General features: G+C 44.3%; 1 protein-coding gene across 2 annotated transcripts in view; it reads left to right on the top strand.

Moving 5' to 3' along the window:
* The window catches only part of LOC112243944 (glycine receptor subunit beta), a 48,998-nt gene that overhangs the window by 15,667 nt on the left and 8,939 nt on the right, over positions 1-24,392 (top strand). For both annotated transcript variants that reach the window (XR_006082606.1, XM_042316996.1), the window contains exons 5-7: positions 2,319-2,545; positions 4,638-4,720; positions 23,302-23,439. Coding sequence is in view for 1 of the 2 variants with exons in the window: in XM_042316996.1 (XP_042172930.1) it covers positions 2,319-2,545; positions 4,638-4,720; positions 23,302-23,439 (448 nt within the window). In the remaining variant the exon portion in view is untranslated. The remainder of the gene's footprint in view (positions 1-2,318; positions 2,546-4,637; positions 4,721-23,301; positions 23,440-24,392) is intronic.

Below are 24,392 nucleotides of genomic sequence, written 5' to 3'. Positions count from 1 at the left end.
AACGTTATTTTTCCAAAAATGAAAATACTGCCCCCTAGTGTCAATAAGTTATAGGACACATCGCTGCACTCTATACTCCTCTGACCTCATGATTTGGTTCATGTACTGTCTACTGTGGGACCTTGTATAGACAGGTGTGTGTCTTTCCAAATCATGTCCAATCAATTGAATTGACCACAGGTGGACTCCAATCAAGTTGTAGAAACATCTCAAGGATGATTAATGGAAACAGGATGCACCTGAGCTCAATTTCTAGTCTCATAGCAAAATGGTCTGAATACTTCCTATATGTAAATAAGGTGTTTTTTCCATTTTTGCTTTGTCATTATGGGGTATCGTGTGTAGATTGATCTTTGTCATTATGGGGTATAGTGTGTAGATTGATGATTATTATTATTTAATTCTACTCGTGCGTTGCTTTACCATGCAGTGATACAAATGGAAGTACACACACAGACTCCAACTAGCTTTTAGCTTTTAGCTAGTTGAAAAGCAAAGCACATGTGCGTCGAATATGAAAACTAGACATCCGTCAAAGCGTCCATTAGGTGGACATAGGGCATGGAGATGGGGGATTGAGACAGATGCCTTGCGAAGGTATTCGGCCCCCTTGAACTTTGCGACCTTTTAACACATTTCAGGCTTCAAACATAAAGATATAAAACTGTATTTTTTTGTGAAGAATCAACAACAAGTGGGACACAATCATGAAGTGGAACGACATTTATTGGATCTTTCAAACTCAAAAACGGAAAAATTATTCAGCCCCTTTACTTTCAGTGCAGCAAACTCTCTCCAGAAGTTCAGTGAGGATCTCTGAATGATCCAATGTTGACCTAAATGACTAATGATGATAAATACAATCCACCTGTGTGTAATCAAGTCTCCGTATAAATGCACCTGCACTGTGATAGTCTCAGAGGTCCGTTAAAAGCGCAGAGAGCATCATGAAGAACAAGGAACACACCAGGCAGGTCCGAGATACTGTTGTGAAGAAGTTTAAAGCCGGATTTGGATACAAAAAGATTTCCCAAGCTTTAAACATCCCAAGGAGGGCACTGTGCAAGCGATAATATTGAAATGGAAGGAGTATCAGACCACTGCAAATCTACCAAGACCTGGCCGTCCCTCTAAACTTTCAGATCATACAAGGAGAAGACTGATCAGAGATGCAGCCAAGAGGCCCATGATCACTCTGGATGAACTGCAGAGATCTACAGCTGAGGTGGGAGACTCTGTCCATAGGACAACAATCAGTCGTATATTGCACAAATCTGGCCTTTATGGAAGAGTGGCAAGAAGAAAGCCATTTCTTAAAGATATCCATAAAAAGTGTTGTTTAAAGTTTGCCACAAGCCACCTGGGAGACACACCAAACATGTGGAAGAAGGTGCTCTGGTCAGATGAAACCAAAATTGAACTTTTTGGCAACAATTCAAAATGTTATGTTTGGCGTAAAAGCAACACAGCTCATCACCCTGAACACACCATCCCCACTGTCAAACATGGTGGTGGCAGCATCATGGTTTGGGCCTGCTTTTCTTCAGCAGGGACAGGGAAGATGGTTAAAATTGATGGGAAGATGGATGGAGCCAAATACAGGACCATTCTGGAAGAAAACCTGATGGAGTCTGCAAAAGACCTGAGACTGGGACGGAGATTTGTCTTCCAACAAGACAATGATCCAAAACATAAAGCAAAATCTACAATGGAATGGTTCAAAAATAAACATATCCAGGTGTTAGAATGGCCAAGTCAAAGTCCAGACCTGAATCCAATCGAGAATCTGTGGAAAGAACTGAAAACTGCTGTTCACAAATGCCCTCCATCCAACCTCACTGAGCTCGAGCTGTTTTGCAAGGAGGAATGGGAAAAAATGTCAGTCTCTCGATGTGCAAAACTGATAGAGACATACCCCAAGCGACTTACAGCTGTAATCGCAGCAAAAGGTGGCGCTACAAAGTATTAACTTAAGGGGGCTGAATAATTTTGCACGCCCAATTTTTCAGTTTTTGATTTGTTAAAAAAGTTTGAAATATCCAATAAATGTCGTTCCACTTCATGATTGTGTCCCACTTGTTGTTGATTCTTCACAAAAAAATACAGTTTTATATCTTTATGTTTGAAGCCTGAAATGTGGCAAAAGGTTGCAAAGTTCAAGGGGGCCGAATACTTTCGCAAGGCACTGTATCTAGCTTAAACAGAAAGATTTGGGGAGGGATTTTAATTATTATGCTAATTCGATTTCTATGGGGGAGCAAATGTTGACTCTAGGGGTTTAATTGACTTTGTACTAACAAATGATTGATTGTTGCTAGGACTACCGTGTGAACATCTTCCTGCGTCAGCGGTGGAACGACCCGAGGCTGAAGCTCCCGGCAGACTTCAAAGGAGAAGCGCTGACGGTGGACCCCAAGATATTCCAGTGTCTATGGAAACCAGACCTGTTCTTCGCCAACGAGAAACATGCCAACTTCCATGACGTCACGCAAGACAACATCCTGTTATTTATCTTCAGGAATGGAGACATTCTCATCAGCATGAGGTCTGTCTGTCTGTCTGTCTGTCTGTCTGTCTGTCTGTCTGTGAAGTTTGACTCTTTTTACTGACTGAGATCAACTCGTTTTAGACTGATTTTGTTAATAATTTGATTCAGTAATGCCCAGAGCAGAACCCCCTACCGGCAAACAATGAACTAAAAACTCTTAGTCTTATGGGGGCTTATGTCATTTGTGACTGAGACTTGTGTGCTTCCAAAAGTGTGCTTCCAACATTATACATTTTTGATTGCTAGGCATACAAATACAATTATTTCTTTATATCTTTGAAACGAGGTCTAGATGCGCCCCAACCAGCCTTCTTTATGAACGACTCTTGGCGGAATACTTGACTGTCGCGAGGAAGATAAGCACAATATCGTTCGAACTGCAGTAGTCCCCCAAACGTTTCGGTTTGGAGTTTCAGTGTTGCGTGTTAAGCAGAGGCATGTGTATGTTTTGGTTCTACAAAGCTGTGTCCATTGATAACATTCAATAATCAGTGAATTGGACCCACATGATAGACAGCTAGTGGTTGGAGCAATGAAGGACTAAAATGACTGAGGGACTTGGAAAAACGAATCATGACTATCAAGTCAGTAAAAAGAGTCATTTAAAAAGAACAAATAGTTTGCGAACTGCACATCACTACCGCCTATCTGACTGTCTGCCTGGCAGCCTGCCTGGCTGCCTTTCAGCCTGTCTGTCTGCCAGGGTAGGTGCCTATGTGTGTCCAGTGACTGTCAGTTGTGTGTTCAGGTTGTCAGTGACTGTCTGTTGTGTGTTCAGGTTGTCAGTGCCTGTCTGGTGTGTGTTCAAGCTGTCTGTTGTGTGTTAAGGTTGTCAATGACTTTCTGGTGTGTGTTCAGGTTGTCAGTGACTGTCTGCTTTGTGTTCAGGTTGTCAGTGACTGTCTGTTGTGTGTTCAGGTTTTCAGTGACTGTCTGGCGTGTGTTCAGGTTGTCTGTTGTGGGTTGAGGTTGTCAGTGACTGTCTGGTGTGTGTTCAGGTTGTCTGTTGTGTGTTCAGGTTGTTTGTTGTGTGTTCAGGTTGTCAGTGACTGTCTGTTTTGTGTTCAGGTTGGCAGTGACTGTTTGGTGTGTATTCAGGTTGTCAGTGACTGTCTGTTGTGTGTTCAGGTTGTCAGAGACTGTATGTTATGTGTTCAGGTTGTCAGTGCCTGTCTGTTGTGTGTTCAGGTTGTCAGTGCCTGTTTGGTGTGTGTTCAGGTTGTCAGCGATTGTATGTTGTGTGTTCAGGTTGTCAGTGACTGTCTGGTGTGTGTTCAGGTTGTCAGTGCCTGTCTGGTGTGTGTTCAGGTTGTAAGTTACTGTCTGGTGTGTGTTCAGGTTGTCTGTTGTGTGATAAAGGTTGTCAGTGACTGTCTGGTGTGTGTTCAGGTTGTCTGTGACTTTCTGGTGTGTGTTCAGGTTGTCTGTTGTGTGTTCAGGTTGTCAGTGACTGTCTGGTGTGTGTTCAGGTTGTCAGTGACTGCCTGGTGTGTGTTCAGGTTGTCAGTGACTGTCTGTTGAGTGTTCAGGTTGTGAGTGACTGTCTGGTGTGTGTTCAGGTTGTCAGTGACTGTCTGGTGTGTGTTCAGGTTGTCAGTGACTGTCTGGTGTGTGTTCAGGTTGTCAGTGATTGTCTGGTGTGTGTTCAGGTTGTCAGTGACTGTCTGTTGTGTGTTCAGGTTGTCAGCGATTGTCTGTTTTGTGTTCAGGTTGTCAGTGACTGTTGGGTGTGTGTTCAGGTTGTCTGTTGTGTGTTCAGGTTGTCAGTGACTGTCTGGTGTGTGTTCAGGTTGTCAGTGACTGTCTGGTGTGTGTTCAGGTTGTCAGTGACTGTCTGTTGTGTGTTCAGGTTGTCAGTGATTGTCTGTAGTGTGTTCAGGTTGTCAGTGACTGTCTGTTGTGTGTTCAGGTTGTCAGTGAGTGTCTATTGTGTGTTCAGGTTGTCAGTGATTGTCTGATGTGTGTTCAGGTTGTCAGTGATTGTCTGTTGTGAGTTCAGGTTGTCAGTGACTGTCTGTTGTGTGTTCAGGTTGTCAGTGACTGTCTGTTGTGTGTTCAAGTTGTCAGTGACTTTCTGTTGTGTGTTCAGGTTGTCAGTAACCCTGTCCTGCCCTCTGGACCTCACTCTGTTCCCCATGGACACACAGCTCTGCAAGATGCAACTGGAGAGCTGTACGTAAAACCTCTCTCTAACACACGCTCACACACGCACGCACAGAGAGACACACGCAATATTCATATACAGTGAGTGCACAAAACATTAAGAACACCTGCTGTTTGTTATTGTAGTTGGCCCGCACCACCAGGGATATACATGTATATAGTGTTGTTATTGTAGTTGGCTACACCACCAGTGATATATATTTATATAGTGCTGTTATTGTAGTTGGCTACACCACCAGTGATATATATTTTTGGTTGGGAATCATTTGGAATCATTAATGGATAGCGATAATATAACCGTTTTCTCTGAGTTAAGTATTCAAGCCCTTTGTAATGGCAAGCATAAATCATTTCGGGAGTAAAACATTTTTAACAAGTCACATAATAGGTGCTATGGACTCACTCTGTGTAAATAGTGTTTAACATGATATTTGAATGACTACCTCATCTCTGTACCCCACACATGCAATGATCTGTAAGGTCCCTCAGTGGAGCAGGGCATTTCAAACACAGATCCAACCACAAAGACCAGGGAGGTTTTCCAATGCCTTTGATAGATGGGTAAAATAAAAAGCAGACATTGATTATCCATTTGAGGTGAAGTCATTAATTACACTTTGGATGGTGTATCAATATACCAAGTCACTACAAAGATACAGGTGTCCTTCCTAACTTAGTTGCCGGAGAGGAAGAAAACAGCTCAGGGATGACATGAGGCCAATGGTGACTTTAAAAAAGTTAGAGTTTAAAGGCTGTGATAGGAGAAAACAACATTGTAGTTACTCCACAATACGAACCTAATTGACAGAGTGAAAAGAAGGAAGCCTGTAAATAATAAAAATCGTCCAAAACATCCTGTTTGCAACACAGTGCCTTGCAAAAGTATTCACCCCCTTGCCATTTTTCCTATCTTGTTGCATTACAACCTGTAATTTAAATTGATTTTTACTTGGATTTCATGTAATGGACATACACAAAATAGTCCAAATTGGTGAAGTGAAATTTAAAAAATAACAAAGAGACCAAAGATAACCCTGAAGGAGCTGCAAAGCTCCACTGCGGAAATTGGAGTATCGGTCGATAGGACCACTTTAAGCCGTACACGCCACAGAGCTGGGCTTTATGAAAGAGTGGACAGAAAAAAGCCATTGCTTAAAGAAAAAAATAAGCAACTTCGTTTGGTGTTCGCCAAAAGGCATGTGGCTCCCAAATTTATGGAAGAAGGTACTCTGGTTAGATGAGACTAAAATTGAGCTTTTTGGCCATCAAGGAAAATGTTATGTCTGGCGCAAACCCAACACCTCTCATCACCCCGAGAACAACATCCCCACAGTGAAGCATGAACATTACAGACTGGGATAAGGAGAGGTTGAACATTACAGACTGGGATAAGGAGAGGTTGAACATTACAGACTGGGACAAGGAGAGGTTGAACATTACAGACTGGGATAAGGAGAGGTTGAACATTACAGACTGGGACAAGGAGAGGTTGAACATTACAGACTGGGATAAGGAGAGATTGAGACTGGGATAAGGAGAGGTTGAACATTACAGACTGGGATAAGGAGAGGTTGAACATTACCATGAATATGCCTGCCATTACAGACTGGGACAAGGAGAGGTTGAACATTACAGACTGGGATAAGGAGAGGTTGAACATTACAGACTGGGATAAGGAGAGGTTGAACATTACCATGAATATGCCTGCCATTACAGACTGGGATATTTTTATTTTTTATTTTTTACCTTTATTTAACTAGGCAAGTCAGTTAAGAACAAATTCTTATTTTCAATGACAGCCTAGGACAGCCTAGCCTGTTCAGGGGCAGAACGACAGATTTGTGCCTTGTCAGCTCTGGGATTTGAACTTGCAACCTTTCGGTTACTAGTCCAACACTCTAACCACTAGGCTACCCTGCCGCCCCAATAATGAGAGATTGAACATTACCATGAATATGCCTGCCATTACAGACTGGGATAAGGAGAGGTTGAACATTACCATGAATATGCCTGCCATCACAGACTGGGATAAGGAGAGTTTCAACATTACAGACTGGGATAAGGAGAGGTTGAACATTACAGACTGGGATAAGGAAAAGTTGAACATTACCATGAATATGCCTGCCGTTACAGACTGGGATAAGGAGAGGTTGAACAATACCATCAATATGCCTGCAATTACAGACTGGGATAAGGAGAGGTTTAACATTACAGACGGGGATAAGGAGAGGTTGAACATTACAGACGAGGATAAGGAGAGGTTGAACATTACCATGAATATGCCTGCCATTACAGACTGGGACAAGGAGAGGTTGAACATTACAGACTGGGACAAGGAGAGGTTGAACATTACAGACTGGGACAAGGAGAGGTTGAACATTACAGACTGGGATAAGGAGAGGTTGAACATTACAGACTGGGATAAGGAGAGGTTGAACATTACCATGAATATGCCTGCCATTACAGACTGGGATAAGGAGAGGTTGAACATTACCATGGAGACTGGGACAAGGAGAGGTTGAACATTACAGACTGGGACAGACTGGGAGAGGGATACATTAACAGACTGGGATAAGACTGGGAGAGAGGTTGAACATTACAGACATGGAAGGTTGAACATTACAGACTGGGATAACATTACAGACTGGGATAAGGGTTGAACATTAGGTTGAACATTACAGAATGGGCCATTACAGACTGGGATAAGGAGAGGTTGAACATTACCATGAATATGCCTGCCATTACAGACTGGGATAAGGAGAGGTTGAACATTACCATAAATATTCCTGCCATTACAGACTGGGACAAGGAGAGGTTGAACATTACAGGCTGGGATAAGGAGAGGTTGAACATTACAGACTGGGATAAGGAGAGGTTGAACATTACAGACTGGGATAAGGAGAGGTTGAACATTACCATGAATATGCCTGCCATTACAGACTGGGATAAGGAGAAGTTGAACATTACCATGAATATGCCTGCCATTACAGACTGGGATAAGGAGAGATGGGAACATTACAGACTGGGATAAGGAGAGGTTGAACATTACCATGAATATGCCTGCCATTACAGACTGGGATAAGGAGAGGTTGAACATTACCATGAATATGCCTGCCATTACAGACTGGGATAAGGAGAGGTTGAACATTACCATGAATATGCCTGCCATTACAGACTGGGATAAGGAGAGAGTTGAACATTACCATGAATATGCCTGCCATTACAGACTGGGATAAGGAGAGGTTGAACATTACAGACTGGGATAAGGAGAGGTTGAACATTACCATGAATATGCCTGCCATTACAGACTGGGATAAGGAGAGGTTGAACATTACCATGAATATGCCTGCCATTACAGACTGGGATAAGGAGAGGTTGAACATTACCATGAATATGCCTGCCAACTAATCTGCGCATGCTCTGAGAACGCACCCCTCGGCCTTGCGAGTGCTGACCTGATTAAAAACCTTACTTCGGCCTCGAAGAGTGAGATCACCCAGTCCTCTGGGTCAGCATGGCCTTCCCGCACTGTATGGTGTTGTCATTGTCAAAACGTGCATAAAATGCATTGAGTTGGTCTGGTAGAGAGGCATCGTTGGGCAGATCACGTCTAGGTCTTCCTTTGTGATCTGTAATGGACTGTAGCTCATGCGACATGCAGCGTAGCCTGTGAAATAGGAGGCCATGTTACTTCTATACTGTCCTTTTGCTCGTTTGATGACTCTGCAGAGGTCGTAGCCTTGGGGTTGTCCGTGATAGCCTTGTGTGTGGTAGTCCTGTCCTTTATTTTAGCTCCAACCTCAGTGTCAAACCAGGGCATTTGATGGTGGAAGCAGCAAACCTTCAGTGTTGGGACAACGTCGCCGATGCAGTTCCTTATGAAGCCGGTGACGGAGGTGTCAAACCAGGGCATTTGATGGTGGAAGCAGCAAACCTTCAGTGTTGGGACAACGTCGCCGATGCAGTTCCTTATGAAGCCGGTGACGGAGGTGTCAAACCAGGGCATTTGATGGTGGAAGCAGCAAACCTTCAGTGTTGGGACAACGTCGCTAATGCATTTCCTTATGAAGCCGGTGACGGAGGGGGTTAGCTCGTTGGTGTTATAGGTGGAGTCTCAGAACATATTATAATCAGCGCTAGCAAAGCAGTCCTGTAGCATAATCTCTGATTCTGATGATCATTTCTCAATTGATCGAGTCACTGGGTAGTTCCTGTTTGAGCTTCTGCAACTGCCAACTGACAACAACATGGAGGGCAGAGAATCTAAAACGGCATTAATACCATCGTTGCTGAGTGAGTGGTGGACCGCAGTAAGGTGAGCACCATCTGGTAGGGTTTCCACTAGTTACCACAAACACTAAATCAGAATATATTGTCAAACAAAAAAAATATTTCTGGAGTTCATTTAAGGTTTAGGTTAGGCATAAGGTTAGCCATGTGGTTAAGGTTAGGATTAAGGTTAGGGTTAAGCATAAGGTTAGCCATGTGGTTAAGGTTAGGATTAAGGTTAGGGTTAGGCATAAGGTTAGCCATGTGGTTAAGGTTAGGATTAAGGTTAGGGTTAGGCATAAGGTTAGCCATGTGGTTAAGGTTAGGGTTAGGTTTAAAATCACATTTTAAGAAGATCAACTGTAGAAATAGGTGGGCATTAAGACTTTGTGGCTGCGGTACCTAGTGATGACCGGTATGTCAGTAACCAGCAATGTGATAGATTGAATTGCAGTAATTCTTAGTGGTCATACACAGAACCACATCTGAATTGTGAATTCCCATAATTGTATGATTTTTATTTACGTTTAAACGTTAAGAGAAATTGCACATTTCTCCCATCCCTATTGGATAGCCATGGGGAGTATCTTGTCCAAAAGACATGTTTCTGAAAAACGGAGAATATTGCTGTTACAAGCAAATCCTTGATCCAAGGTCATCCATCTTCTTGGCCAATAGAATGCAGGGAAGGGGTGGCCGGTTTTCCCTTCTCATTAATCTCACCAGGACTCTCCCTCTCCTGCCTCTGTAACGCCGGCCTTTCCTCTTGGATTGCCTGAAAATTGGGTCGTGATTACAGAATGAGCCCAGGGCAGATAAATTGAAGTTGAAGCTGGAATTGGGGAAATTAACTGACGATTTGATGTTCAAAAGTTCTTGCTGGTTATAAGAAATGATAGCGAATACATTTCAGGAAAATAAAGTAAAGATAAATGCCAAAATAATCCCAAATAGCTAAACTCCCAAACCACAGCCTTCCAGTACAGTGCCATCTCTCTTCTCTCTGGTGTGTCTTTGTTGTAGGGGTGTGGCCTAATGCTATGATAATGTCTCATTCATTGGGTAATTCATTATGGGATACAAAATATGGATGTATCTATATTCTACAGTAAACAGGGCACCAGCTATCATTTAAGTCAAAACTTTTTTTAGCAAGTAGGGATAAACTGTTCGTGTCACAATTATAATCTGAAGATTCTGTAGAGTTCTTTTAATGATAAGTCAGATTCAACCTTGAATCGACCTTGAAGTAGTTGTTCCCCTTGCTCTGCAAGGGCTGTGGCTTTTGTGGAGCGATGGGTAACGATGCTTCGTGGGTGTCAGTTGTCGATGTGTGCAGAGGGTCCCTGGTTCGAGCCCAGGTAGGGGCGAGGAGAGGGACGGAAGCTAAACTGTTACACTGAGTCTCCCTGCCTGATTGGCTGAAACATTCCTTAGCAGGAGGTCACGTAGCCCCAGGAGGAGAGTCTCTTCCTTTGGGAATTGAATATTGTTCCCTTATTGATGGATACATCGTTTGTACAACTGGGAGAGGTGGGTCATTGTTCAGGGCATAATGTTCCCTACATAATGATACAAAACGTGACACGTTCTCCTTGAAATACGGAGAAGTTGTTCACAACGGGGAGAATGCACAATATCATTTCAAATGTCTACAGCACACAATGATCATAGCATGCACCAGTGCACTTCTTGCCTCACAGCCTTATGTAATGATTTCTCCCAAACAGCAGGGTTTTTGGTGTCCTTTTAGAGCAGGGCGAGCCATTTGGCCCCTGCTGTTACCATCCTGTCCTGGATAGAATGTTTGAAGTGGATGTTCTGCCATTTAATGGCCCTCTGGAGCATTATGTTGTGATCTGGAGTAGGTTGGGAAAGGGGGAGTGGCTGGGTTGTGTCATGTCTTTTCATCTCTACTGTTGTCATGCTGATGGGCGAGTAGATCTGTATTGTGTATGGTCTACCATTGTCATGCCGATGGGCGAGTAGATCTGTATTGGGCATGGTCTACCGTTGTCATGCCGATGGGCGAGAAGGTCTGTATTGGGGATGGTCTACCGTTGTCATGCCGATGGGCGAGTAGATCTGTATTGTGTATGGTCTACCGTTGTCATGCCGATGGGCGAGTAGATCTGTATTGTGTATGGTCTACCGTTGTCATGCTGATGGGCGATAGATCTGTATTGTGTATGGTCTACCGTTGTCATGCCGATGGGCGAGTAGATCTGTATTGGGCATGGTCTACCGTTGTCATGCCGATGGGCGAGTAGATCTGTATTGGGCATGGTCTACCGTTGTCATGCCGATGGGCGAGTAGATCTGTATTGTGTATGGTCTACCGTTGTCATGCCGATGGGCGAGCAGATCTGTATTGGGGATGGTCTACTGTTGTCATGCCGATGGGCGAGTAGATCTGTATTGGGCATGGTCTACCGTTGTCATGCCGATGGGCGAGTAGATCTGTATTGTGTATGGTCTACCGTTGTCATGCCGATGGGCGAGTAGATCTGTATTGTGTATGGTCTACCGTTGTCATGCCGATGGGCGAGAAGGTCTGTATTGGGGATGGTCTACTGTTGTCATGCCGATGGGCGAGTAGATCTGTATTGGGTATGGTCTACCGTTGTCATGCCGATGGGCGAGTAGATCTGTATTGGGTATGTTCTACCGTTGTCATGCCGATGGGCGAGTAGATCTGTATTGGGGATGGTCTGCAAGGCATTTGGAATTGGCCTGGTCTTTCGTCAGCACCACATCCCTAATTTGGCATAAACATTTGTGTAATTGTCCCACTGAAAAATGTAACTTTATCCCAGGAATAGGTTTTCAGAAGACTACGGTGGATTGTCCTCTAACTTCTTACCTCAACTCCTTTTATATTTCTGTTGACCAACTACCCAGTCCCTGATGACATTCATACCCATAATATAATGCTGCACCACAATACTAATATACATTCTTATGCCAAAGACACACCAGAATGGCTTTCCAATAGGTGTTGAGTGTTCCTGGGTGGTCCAGTCTAGGTCCTGAGAGACAGGGTTTGAATAATGCTATCCATCCAATCCATGTCTCAGTTGTCTCCAGGCTTATGAATCCTTCTTTAACCCGTCTCCTCTCCTTCATCTACACTTATTGAAGTGGATTTAACAGGTGACATCAATAAGGGATCATAGCTTTAACCTGGATTCTTCTGGTCAGTCTATGGTTGTTGAAAGAGCAGGTGTTCCTTATGTTTTGTACACTCAGTGTATCTACAGTACTAGTCAAAAGTTTGGACACACCTACTCATTCCAGGGTTTTTCTATATTTTTTACTATTTTCTAAATTGTTGAATAATAGTGAAGACATCAACACTATGAAATAGCACATATGGAATCATGTAGTAACCAAAAAAGCGTTAAACAAATAAAAATATGTTTTATATTTGAGATTCTTCAAAGTAGCTGCCCTTTGCCCTTTGCCCTTTGCCAGGGGTGAACAGGCAGTGGTTCGGGTGGTTGTTGTCTTTGATAATCTTTTTGGCCTTGCTGTGACATTGGGTGCTGTAGGTGTCCTGGAGGGCAGGGAGTTTGCCCCCAGTGATGCGTTGTGCAGACCACACCACCCTCTGGAGAGCCTTGTGGTTGTGAGTGGTGCAGTTGCCGTAACAGGCAGTGATGCAGCATGACAGGAGGCTCTCAATTGTGCATCTGTAAAGGTTTGAGGGTTTTAGGTGACAAGACACATTTGGCGCTGTTGCACCTTCTTCACCACACTGTCTGTGTGGGTGAACCATTTCAGTTAGTCCATGATGTGTATGCCGAGGAACTTAAAACTTTGACATGTTGACTGCAGAAATGTCCACCAGAACAGTTGCCAGAGAATCGAATGCTAATTTCTCTACCATAACCCGCTTACAATGTTGTTGTGGAAAAATTGGCAGTACACTATATATTAAAAAGTATACCCCACATTTCAAATTAGTGGATTTGTCTATTTCAACCACATTGCGTAGCTGACAAGAGTACATCTAGGAGCAACAACGGCTCCGCCGCAAAGTGGTAGGCCACACAAGCTCATAGAATGGGACCGCTGAGTGCTGAAGCACATAGCGCTTAAATATCATCTGTCCTCAGTTGCAACACTCACAACCGAGTTCCAAGCTGCCTCAAGAAGCAATGTCAGCACAATAACTGTTCGTCTGTTCATGAAGTGGGTTTCCATTGCTGAGCAGCAGCACACAAGCCTAAGATCAACATGCGCAATGCCAAGCATCGGCTGGAGGGGTGTAAAGACTCTGGAGCAGCGGAATGACACGTTCTCTGGAATGATGAATCCCGCTTTACCATCTGGCAGTCCGACAAATCTCGGTTTGGCGGATGCCAGGAGGATGCTATCTGCACCAATGCATATTGCCAACTGTAAAGTTTGGTGGATGAGGAATAATGGTCTGGGGCTGTTTTTCATGGTTTGGGCTAGGCCCCTTATTTCCGGTGAAGGGAAATGTTAATGCTACAGCATGATTATGCCCCCGTGCACAAAGCGAGGTTGTCACACCCTGACCATAGTTTGCTTTGTATGTTTCTATGTTTTGGTTGGTCATGGTGTGATCTGAGTGGGCATTCTATGTTACATGTCTAGTTTGTCTAGTTCTATGTTTGGCCTGATATGGTTCTAAATCAGAGGCAGGTGTTAGTCATTGTCTCTGATTGGGAACCATATTTAGGTAGCCTGTTTGGTGTTGGGGTTTGTGGGTGATTGTTCCTGTCTTTGTGTTTGCACCAGATAGGACTGTTTTAGGTTTTCTCACCTTTGTTGTTTTTGTTAGTTATCTCATGTGTAGTTTCTTTATAAATTAAAGAACATGAATAACCACCACGCTGCATTTTGGTCCGCCTCTACTTCACCTAAAGAAAGCCGTTACATGAAGCCCTTTTTACATCAGTAGATGTCACAAAGTGCTATACAGAAACGCAGCATAAAAAACCCAAACAGCAAGCAATGCAGATGTTGAAGCACGGTGAGTTCTAGGAAAAACTCCCTAGAAAGGCAGGAACCTAAGAAGAAACTTAGAGAGGAACCAGGCTCTGAGGGGTGGCCAGTCCTCTTCTCTGTACTGCGTGGATATTATAAGAGTGTGTTCAAACATTCGTAGGTGACCAGCAGGGTTAAAGAATAATCACGTGGTTGTAGAGGGTGCAACAGGTCAGCACATCAGGAGAAAATGTCAGTTGGCTTTTCATAGCTGAGCATTCAGAGGTCGAGACAGTATTTTATTTAATTTTTTTCCACCTTTATTTAACCAGGTGGCTAGTTGAGAACAAGCTCTCATTTACAACTGTGACCTGGCCAAGATAAAGCAAAGCAGTGTGACAGAAACATCAGAGTTATAAATGGAATCAACAAGCGTACTGTTAATAACACAATAGAAGAAAGAAAGTCTATATACAGTGTCTGCAAATGACATGAGGTAAGGCAATAAATAGGCCGTAGTAGCGAAGGAATTACAATTTAGAAGATTAACACTGGAGTTATAGATGAGCAGATGATGATGAGCAAGTAGAAATACTGGTGTGCAAAAGAGCAGAAAGTAAATATAAACAATATGGGGATGAGGTAGGTAGATTGGGTGGGCTATTTACAGATGGGCTATGTACAGCTGCAGCGATCAGTTAGATGCTCAGATAGCTGACGTTTAAAGTTAGTGAGGGAAATATGTCTCCAGCTTCAGTGATTTTTGCAATTAGTTCCAGTCATTGGCAGCAGAGAACTGGAAGGAAAGGTGGCCAAAGGAGGTGATGGCTTTGGGGAGGACCAGTGAGATATACCTGCTGGAGCACGGGTGCTATGGGTGGGTGTTGTTATCGTGACCAGTGAGCTAAGGCGGAGCTTTACCTAGCATAGACTTATAGATGACCTGGACACAGTCACTTATAGATGACCTGAACGGTTGAAAAGCATTCATTTGGTTTTACTAGCATTTAAGAGCAGTTGGAGGCCACGGAAGGAGTGTGGTATGGCATTAAAGCTTGTTTGAAGGTTAGTTAACAAAGTGTCCAAAGAAAGGCCAGATGTATACAGAATGGTGTCATCTGCGTAGAGGTGGATCAGGGAATCACCCGCAGCAAGAGCGACATCGTTGATATATACAGAGAAAATAGTCGGCCCGATAATTGAACCCTGTGGTACCCACATAGATAGGTCTGGACAACAGGCCCTCTGATTTGACACTGAACTCTGTCTGCAAAGTAGTAGGTGAACCAGGCGAGGAAGTCATTTGAGAAGCCAAGGCTATTGAGTCTGCCGATAAGAATACGGTGATTGACAGAGTCGAAAGCCTTGGCCAGGTCGATGAAGACGGCTACACAATACTGTCTTTTATCGATGGTGGTTATGATATTGTTTAGTACCTTGAGCGTGGCTGAGGTGCACCCATGACCAGCTCGGAAACCGGATTGCACAGCGGAGAAGATACAGTGGGATTCGAAAGGGTCAGTGATCTGTTTATTAACCTGGCTTTCGAAGACTTTAGAAAGGCAGGGCAGGATGGATATAGGTCTATAACAGTTTGGGTCTAGAGTATCACCCCCTTTGAAGAGGGGGATGACTGCGGCAGCTTTCCAATCTTTAGGGATTTCGGACGATACGAACTAAAGGTTGACAGACTGGTAATAGGGGTTGCAACAATGGCGGCAGATCATTTTAGAAAGAGAGGGTCCAGATTGTCTAGCCCAGCTGATTTGTACGGGCCCAGGTTTTTCAGCTCTTTCAGAACATCTGCTATCTGAATTTGGGTGAAGGAGAAGCTGGGGAGGCTTGGGCAAGTAGCTGCGGTAGGTGCAGAGCTGTTGGCTGCTGTTGGGGTAGCCTGGTGGAAAGCATGGCTAGCCATAGAGAAATGCTTATTGAAATGTTCGATTATCATGGATTTATCAGATTTATCGGTAGTGACCGTGTCGCCTAGCCTCAGTGCAGTGGGCAGCTGGGAGGAGGTGCTCTTGTTCTCCATGGACTTTACAATGTCCCTAATCGTTTTGGAGTTAGAGCTACAGGATGCAAATTTCTGTTTGAAAAAGCTAACCTTTGCCTAGCCGCCTGACTGACTGTGTGTATTAGTTCCTGACTACCTCAGTGGGCGGAAGACCAGCTCGTCCGGTAAACAGGTCAGAACAGTTGAAACTGAAGCAGCAGCACAACCAGGTGGACTGAAGACAGTCAGGACTCATCAGGCCAGGTGTTCCTGAGGCATGGTCCTAGGACTCAGGTCCTCTGGGTCGGGAAGGGGCATAGAGAGAATTAGAGGGAGCAAACTTAAATTCACACAGGACACCAGATAAGACAGTGTCCCACAGACCCTAGCCGCCAAGCACATAGACTATTGCAGCATAGATTCTGGAGGCTTAGACGGGGACGACGACACTGTGGCCCCGTCTGACAATAAACCCCGGACAGGGCCAACCAGGCAGTTTATACCCCCACCCACTTTACCAACAAATCACCAACATACTACTAAGGCTGAGAATATCCCACGAAGATCTCCTCCACCACATGAGCCCGAGGGGGGGGGGGAAAGACGGGACAGGAAGATCACATCAGTGACTCAACCCACTCAAGTCGAGCACATCAAAGCCTGACACAATGTGACGCACCCCTCCTAGGGACGGCATGGAAGAGCACTAGTAAGCCAGTGACTCAGCCCCCGTAATAGGGTCAGAGGCAGAGAATCCCAGTGGAGAGAGGGGAGCCGACCAGGCAGAGACAGCAAGGGCAGTTCGTCCTTCCAGTGCATTGCTGTTCACCTTCGCACCCCTGGCCCAGACTGCACTCATATCACCTACTGAAGAGATGAGTCTTCAGTAAAGACTTAACGGTTGAGACCGAGTCTGCGCCTCTCACATGGATCGGCAGACCATTCCATAAAAATGGAGCTCTATAGGAGAAAGCCCTGCCTCCAGCTGGTAGCGTACGTGTATGTATGTACAGCAGGACCAAATCAGAAAGATAGGTAGGAGCAAGCCTATGTAATGCTTTGTAGGTTAGCAGTAAAACCTTGAAATCAGCCCTATCCTTAACAGGAAGTCAGTGTAGAGGCTAGCACTGGAGTAATATGATCTAGTCAAGATTCAAGCAGCCGTATTTAGCACTAACTGAAGTTTATTTAATGCTTTATCCAGGTAGCCGGGGAGTAGAGCATTGCAGTAATCTAGAAGTAACAAAAGCACTGATTAATTTTTATGCATCATTATTGGACAAAAAGTCTGACTTTTGCAATGTTACAAAGATGGAAAAACTTGAAATATTCTTGATATGTATGTCAAAGGAGAGATCAGGGTCCAGAGTAATGAACGAGTGCCTGAACCACTCGTTCACCGCAAGAGATTTGATCTGGCTCGGTGTCCATGGGGCCAGGGCTAGCTGATAACACATTACAGAGTCAGCCCGGTGGAAGAGTGACGCAAAGAATTCTGGGCGTACCCCAGCCAGGGAAGGAATCGGGCCCACTCCCCCTGCAGGTCCTGTCAGTGATTCCTCAGGAACTTCCCCAGCTCCTGGTTCATCCTTTCCACCTGCCCGTTACACTGAGGCCGGAACCCGGAAGTGAGGCTGGCCAGCTTCTCCATGAAGGCTTCCCATATCCATGACGGGGGGAGATGGTCCTCTGGAAGGCCTTAGTGCCGGAAGACCTGCTGGAACAGTGCCTCAGCAACATGAAGAGCGGTAGGGAGACCAGAGAGAGGGATAAAACGGCAGGATTTAGAGAATCTGTCCACAACCAACCAAAATGGTGGTGAAATCAGAGGGGAGATCAGTGTAAAAATCAATGGACAGATGAGACCAGCGATACTGAGGTATGGGAAGGGAAAGGAGTTTACCTGCTGGAGCGTGCTGGGAGATTTGGTTTGGGTACATACGGAACAGGAGTTGACTTAGCGAGTGACATCCTGTGCCAAGATGGGCTACCATTACTTTGCAGAGATGGATTGAATCATACCTGGATGTCTGTCCAGTGACAACAGCTGTGCCCAGGTCAGTAGCCAATCCTTTATCCCCATGGGAACGTAGGTGCTCTCAGGGGGACAGGTAGCAGATGCGGGTTCCCTCTCCAGGGCCTGGCGAATGTCCCCTTCTACATCCCAGAACACGGGGCCCATGATTTGAGAGCAGAATAATGGGTGCACATGCGCCGAATACAATAGGTGTAAACATTACAGGGAAATGCTCACTTACGAGCCCCTAACCAACAATGCAGTTTAAAAACCACGGATAAGAATCTGAAATAAAAGTAACACGTAATTAAAGAGCAGCAGTATAATAACAATTTCAAGACTATATACAGGGGGGTACCGGTACAGAGTCAATGTGGAGGGCTATATACAGGGGGGTACCGGTACAGAGTCAATGTGGAGGCTATATACAGGGGGGTACCGGTACAGAGTCAATGTGGAGGCTATATACAGAGGGTACAGAGTCAATGTGGAGACTATATACAGGGGTACCGGTACAGAGTCAATGTGGAGGCTATATACAGGGGGTACCGGTACAGAGTCAATGTGGAGGCTATATACAGGGGGTACCGGTACAGAGTCAATGTGGAGGCTATATACAGGGGGTACTGGTCCAGAGTCAATGTGGAGACTATATACTACTTACCGGTACAGAGTCAATGTGCGGTTAGTTGAGGTAATATGTACATGTGGGTAGATTTATTAAGTTGACTATGCATAGATAACAACAGAGAGTAGCAGCGGTGTAAAAGGGGGGGCGATGTAAATAGTCTGGGTAGCCATTTGATTATGTCTTCAGGAATCTTATGGCTTGGGGGTAGAAGCTGTTTAGAAGCCTCTTGGACCTAGACTTGGCACTCCGGTACCGCTTGCTGTGCAGTAGCAGAGAGAACAGTCTATGACCAGGGTGGCTGTAGTTTTTGACAATTCTTAGGGCCTTCCTCTGACACCGCCTGGTATAGAGGTCCTGGATGGCAGGGATCTTGGCCCCAGTGATGTACTGGGCCCTCTATAGTGCCTTGCGGTCGGAGGCCGAACAGTTGCCACACCAGGCAGTGATGCAACTAGTCAGGATGCTCTCGATGGTGCAGCTGTAGAACCTTTTGAGGATCTGAGGACCCATGCCAAATCTTTTCAGTCTCCTGAGGGGGATTAGGTTTTGTTGTGCCCTCTTCACGACTGTCTCGGTGTGCTTGGACCATGTTAGTTTGTTGGTGATGTGGAAACCAAGGAACTTGAAGCTCTCAACCTGCTCCACTACAGCCCCATCGATGAGAATGGGGGCGTGCTCAGTCCTCTTTATCCTGTAGTCCACAATTGTCTCCTTTGTCTTGATCACATTCAGGGAGAGGTTGTTGTCCTGGCAGCACATGACCAGGTCTCTGACCTCCTCCCTATAGGCTGTCGCATCGTTGTCTGTGATCAGGCCTACCACTGCTGTGTCATCTGTAAACTTAATGATGGTGTTGGAGTCGGGCCTGGCCGTGCAGTCATAAGTGAACAGGGAGTACATGAGCATGCACCCCTGAGGGGCCCTGTGTTGAGGATCCACGTGGCGGATGTGTTACCTACCCTTACCACCTGGGGGCGCCCCGTCAGGAAGTCCATTATCCAGTTGCAGAGGACGGTGTTTAGTCCCGGGGTCCTTAGCTTATTGATGAGCTTTAAGGGCAATATGTGGTTGAACGCTGAGCTGTAATCAATTGTAATCAATCAAAAGGCAGAGAATCCCAGTGGAAAGAGGGGAACCGGCCAGGCAGAGACAGCAAGGGCGGTTCGTTGCTCCAGAGCCTTTCCGTTCACCTTCCCACTCCTGGGCCAGACTACACTCAATCATATGACCCACTGAAGAGATGAGTCTTCAGTAAAGACTTAAAGGTTGAGACCGAGTTTGCGTCTCTGACATGGGTAGGCAGACCGTTCCATAAAAATGGAGCTCTATAGGAGAAAGCCCTGCCTCCAGCTGTTTGTTTAGAAATTCTAGGGACATTTAGGAGGCCTGCGTCTTGACCGTAGCGTACGTGTAGGTATGTACGGCAGGACCAAATCAGAGAGATAGGTAGGAGCAAGCCCATGTAATGCTTTGTAGGTTAGCAGTAAAACCTTGAAATCAGCCCTTGCTTTGACAGGAAGCCAATGTAGAGAAGCTAGCACTGGAGTAATGTGATCAAATTTTTTGGTTCTAGTCAGGATTCTAGCAGCCGTAATTAGCACCAAATGAAGTTTATTTAGTGCTTTATCCGGGTAGCCGGAAAGTAGAGCATTGCAGTAGTCTAACCTAGAAGTGACAAAAGCATGGATTCATTTTTCTGCATCATTTTTGGACAGAAAGTTTCTGATTTTTGCAATGTTACGTAGATGGAAAAAGCTGTCCTTGAAATGGTCTTGATATGTTCTTCAAAAGAGAGATCAGGGTCCAGAGTAACGCCGAGGTCCTTCACAGTTTTATTTGAGACGACTGTACAACCATTAAGATTAATTGTCAGATTCAACAGAAGATCTCTTTGTTTCTTGGGACCTAGAACAAGCATCTCTGTTTTGTCCGAGTTTAAAAGTAGAAAGTTTGCAGCCATCCACTTCCTTATGTCTGAAACACATGCTTCTAGCAAGGGCAATTTTGGGGCTTCACCATGTTTCATTGAAATGTACAGCTGTGTGTCATCCGCATAGCAGTGAAAGTTAACATTATGTTTTCGAATAACATCCCCAAGTGGTAAAATATATAGTGAAAACAATAGTGGTCCTAAAACGGAACCTTGAGGAACACCGAAATTTACAGTTGATTTGTCAGAGGACAAACCATTCACAGAGACAAACTGATATCTTTCCGACAGATAAGATCTAAACCAGGCCAGAACTTGTCCGTGTAGACCAATTTGGGTTTCCAATCTCTCCAAAAGAATGTGGTGATCGATGGTATCAAAAGCAGCACTAAGGTCTAGGAGCACGAGGACAGATGCAGAGCCTCGGTCCGATGCCATTAAAATGTAATTTGCCACCTTCACAAGTGCCGTCTCAGTGCTATGATGGGGTCTAAAACCAGACTGAAGCATTTCGTATACATTGTTTGTCTTCAGGAAGGCAGTAAGTTGCTGCCCAACAGCCTTTTCTAAAATGTTTGAGAGGAATGGAAGATTCGATATAGGCCGATACTTTTTTATATTTTCTGGATCAAGGTTTGGGTTTTTCAAGAGAGGCTTTATTACTGCCACTTTTAGTGAATTTGGTACACATCCGGTGGATAGAGAGCCGTTTATTATGTTCAACATAGGAGGGCCAAGCACAGGAAGCAGCTCTTTCAGTAGTTTAGTTGGAATAGGGTCCTGATGAAAAAGGGTTTGGCGGAAAGTGATGATGACGGAATACTCACACCTAACCCAGGAGATGGTTGATCATGGGGCCGTCCCTCTGCTCTCATGGACCCCGGATTGGAACGTACCGGACACAGTTGAAGCTGGTGTCCCTCCTGACCACTTTGTGGCCCCTACCTCCTTAGGTTCAGGCTCTGACTCAGAACAGTCAACAAAGGAGAGAGAGAGGAGATGGAGTTGGACTCCTGAAGAAGGTTGTCTGCCTGAGATGAGTGCATCAATGGAGAGGGTGTCCTCTCGGCATGCCAACTCCGTCTGGACCCTCTTTGCGCAGTCCTTTTCTGAATAAGGTGCGGAGCGCCGGCTCATTCCATCCACTGGATGCTGCCACTGTCATGAAGTTGAGGGCGGAATCAGCAGCAGTCTGGCCATCCTGCCGTAGTTGGAGTAGGCGATCACCTCTCTCTGCCCTCTGGTGAATGATCGAAGACCCCCCTGAACAGAACCATGAACCTCTCATAGGAAACCAGATCCTCCTCTCCTCTCTTCCAGATGGCCGTAACCCACTCCAACGCCCGTTGGTGAGTTTAATAATAACAAACATGTAGAGAATACAAAACAAGAGCAGCGTCTGGACATGATAACAAAGCCAATACTGCCTGATGAGTAATGCTAAAGATGAATCAAATAAAATGTATTTATAAAGCCCTTCTTACATCAGCTGACATCTCAAAGTGCTGTACAGAAACCCAGTCTAAAACCCCAAAAGTAAGCAATGCAGGTGTAGAAGCAAAGAGGAAGTAATCAGAGTAGTGATGAAGTCCAGGTGAAATGATGGGGCGCAGCTGTGTGTAATGAGGGTTGCCAGGTGTGTGTAATGAGGGTTGCCAGGTGTGCGTAATGATGGGTTGCCAGGACTGTTGGTTAATAAACCAGCAATGTTGAGCGCCAGAGTGGGAGTAGATGTGGCACCTGTAAACAATAGCTATAAAAAGGGATTTAGTAGGCTGCTTAGATTTCATGAATAGCACCTCAAAAGATGAAAACTCTGTTTTTTTTTATTGTAAATTTCATTTGTTGTCGTAAATGTTAGCAACACCTCCACCTTTGCATGATGCGCAACGGATATGGTCTCTGGTGTAACCAGGAAATTCATCAGGCTGGAGCCATGTTTCAGTCAGGCCAATCACATCAAGGTTATCAGTTATTCAAATCAAATCACATTTCACCTTACAGTGAAATGCTGACTACAACTGCCTTGGAAGTGAGGGATCTAACATTAAGTAGCCCTACTTTGATATGTGAGCTATCACAATCTCTTTCAATAATGGCAGGAATAGAGGAGGTCTTTATTCCAGTGAGATTGCTTAAGCGAACACCGTCATGTTTAGTTTTGCCCGACCTGGATCGAGGCACAGACACAGTCTCAATGGGGGTAGCTGAGCTGACTACATTGACTGTGCTAGTGGCAGACTCCACTATGCTGGCAGGCTGGCTAACAGCCTGCTGCCTGGCCTGCGCCCTATCTCATTGGGGAGCTACAGGAGTTAGAGCCCTGTCTTTGTTGATTGATAAGATAAGAAATGGTTTGTCAAGATCAGTGTGGAAGAACTTGACTGGCCTGCACAGACCCCTGACCTCAACCCCATCGAACACCTTTGGGATTAATTGGAACGCCGACAGCGAGCCAGGGCCTAATGCCCAACCTCACTAATGATCTTGTGGCTGAATGGAAGTCCTGTATGTTATAGTATATATATATATTATTATTGTATGTTGTTATAGTGTATATATATCATTATATTATTATTGTATGTTGTTATAGTATATATATATCATTATATTATTATTGTATGTTGTTATAGTATATATATATCATTATAGTATTATTGTATGTTGTTATAGTATATATACATTATTATATTATTATTGTATGTTGTTATAGTATATATATTATTATATTAATATTGTATGTTGTTATAGTATATATATATTATTATATTATTATTGTATGTTGTTATAGTTGGCTACACCACCAGTGATCTGGTCTTCATGTGGATGACAGACCCCGTCCAGATGGATGAAATCGCTCTTCCTCAGTTTGACATTAAACAGCAAGAGATACAGTACGGAAACTGCACCAAATTCTATCAAGGAACAGGTACCACACACACACACACACACACACACACACACACACACAGGTGACTTGCAGAATCATCAGTTCAAATAACTTATTTATCATGAAATACCATAGGAACATTAATTTAGATCACCCACACACAAGATACTAATAGTTTCGCTGTGTCATTGTTCGTTCAATCATTAAATAATGTAGTACAAAATATGTGATAGATGTTTCATTATGGTACTACACGTAAATACATCACTGTAAAAGGACTAGTAGAGAGAATACTACAGACACAGTGGAATCATTGAACAAAATATGACATTTATTGATGAAATACAATAAAATCACATCATAGGTTTCTTTGAATCAAAGCAAAAATAATTAGCTACAAAAAAATAAAAAACAGTTAAAGTCAACTGCAGTGTTCCTCACCTGGCTTACTGTAAAACATCACTGCAGTGTTCCTCACCTGGCTTACTGTAAAACATCACTGCAGTGTTCCTCACCTGGCTTACTGTAAAACATCACTGCAGTGTTCCTCACCTGGCTTACTGTAAAACATCACTGCAGTGTTCCTCACCTGGCTTACTGTAAAACATCACTGCAGTGTTCCTCACCTGGCTTACTGTAAAACATCGCTGCAGTGTTCCTCACCTGGCTTACTGTAAAACATCACTGCAGTGTTCCTCACCTGGCTTACTGTAAAACATCATTGCAGTGTCCCTCACCTTGCTTACTGTAAAACTAAGAGTAACGCAACAGTTACTTATCATGTTGAGCAGTTGTATCATTTGATAGTTAGATCATTGTAATGACATGAATAAACAGTCATTTCAGATGTAATGTGTGAATTACATTTTGAAATGGTAATACTTTGATGTTAAGTTGTGTCATTTTGAACAGGTGATTTTAGTTCAATGAACAAATGATCATAGCTTTATGTGTATTGTATCCAAGCAATTGGAAAAAGTGTCCAGAGTTTG

Source organism: Oncorhynchus tshawytscha, unplaced genomic scaffold (assembly GCF_018296145.1).
Source record: "Oncorhynchus tshawytscha isolate Ot180627B unplaced genomic scaffold, Otsh_v2.0 Un_contig_740_pilon_pilon, whole genome shotgun sequence".
NCBI classification, from domain to species: Eukaryota; Metazoa; Chordata; class Actinopteri; order Salmoniformes; family Salmonidae; genus Oncorhynchus; species Oncorhynchus tshawytscha.
The sequence above is the reverse complement of the archived record's forward strand: the minus strand, read 5'-3'. Positions and strand labels throughout refer to the sequence as shown.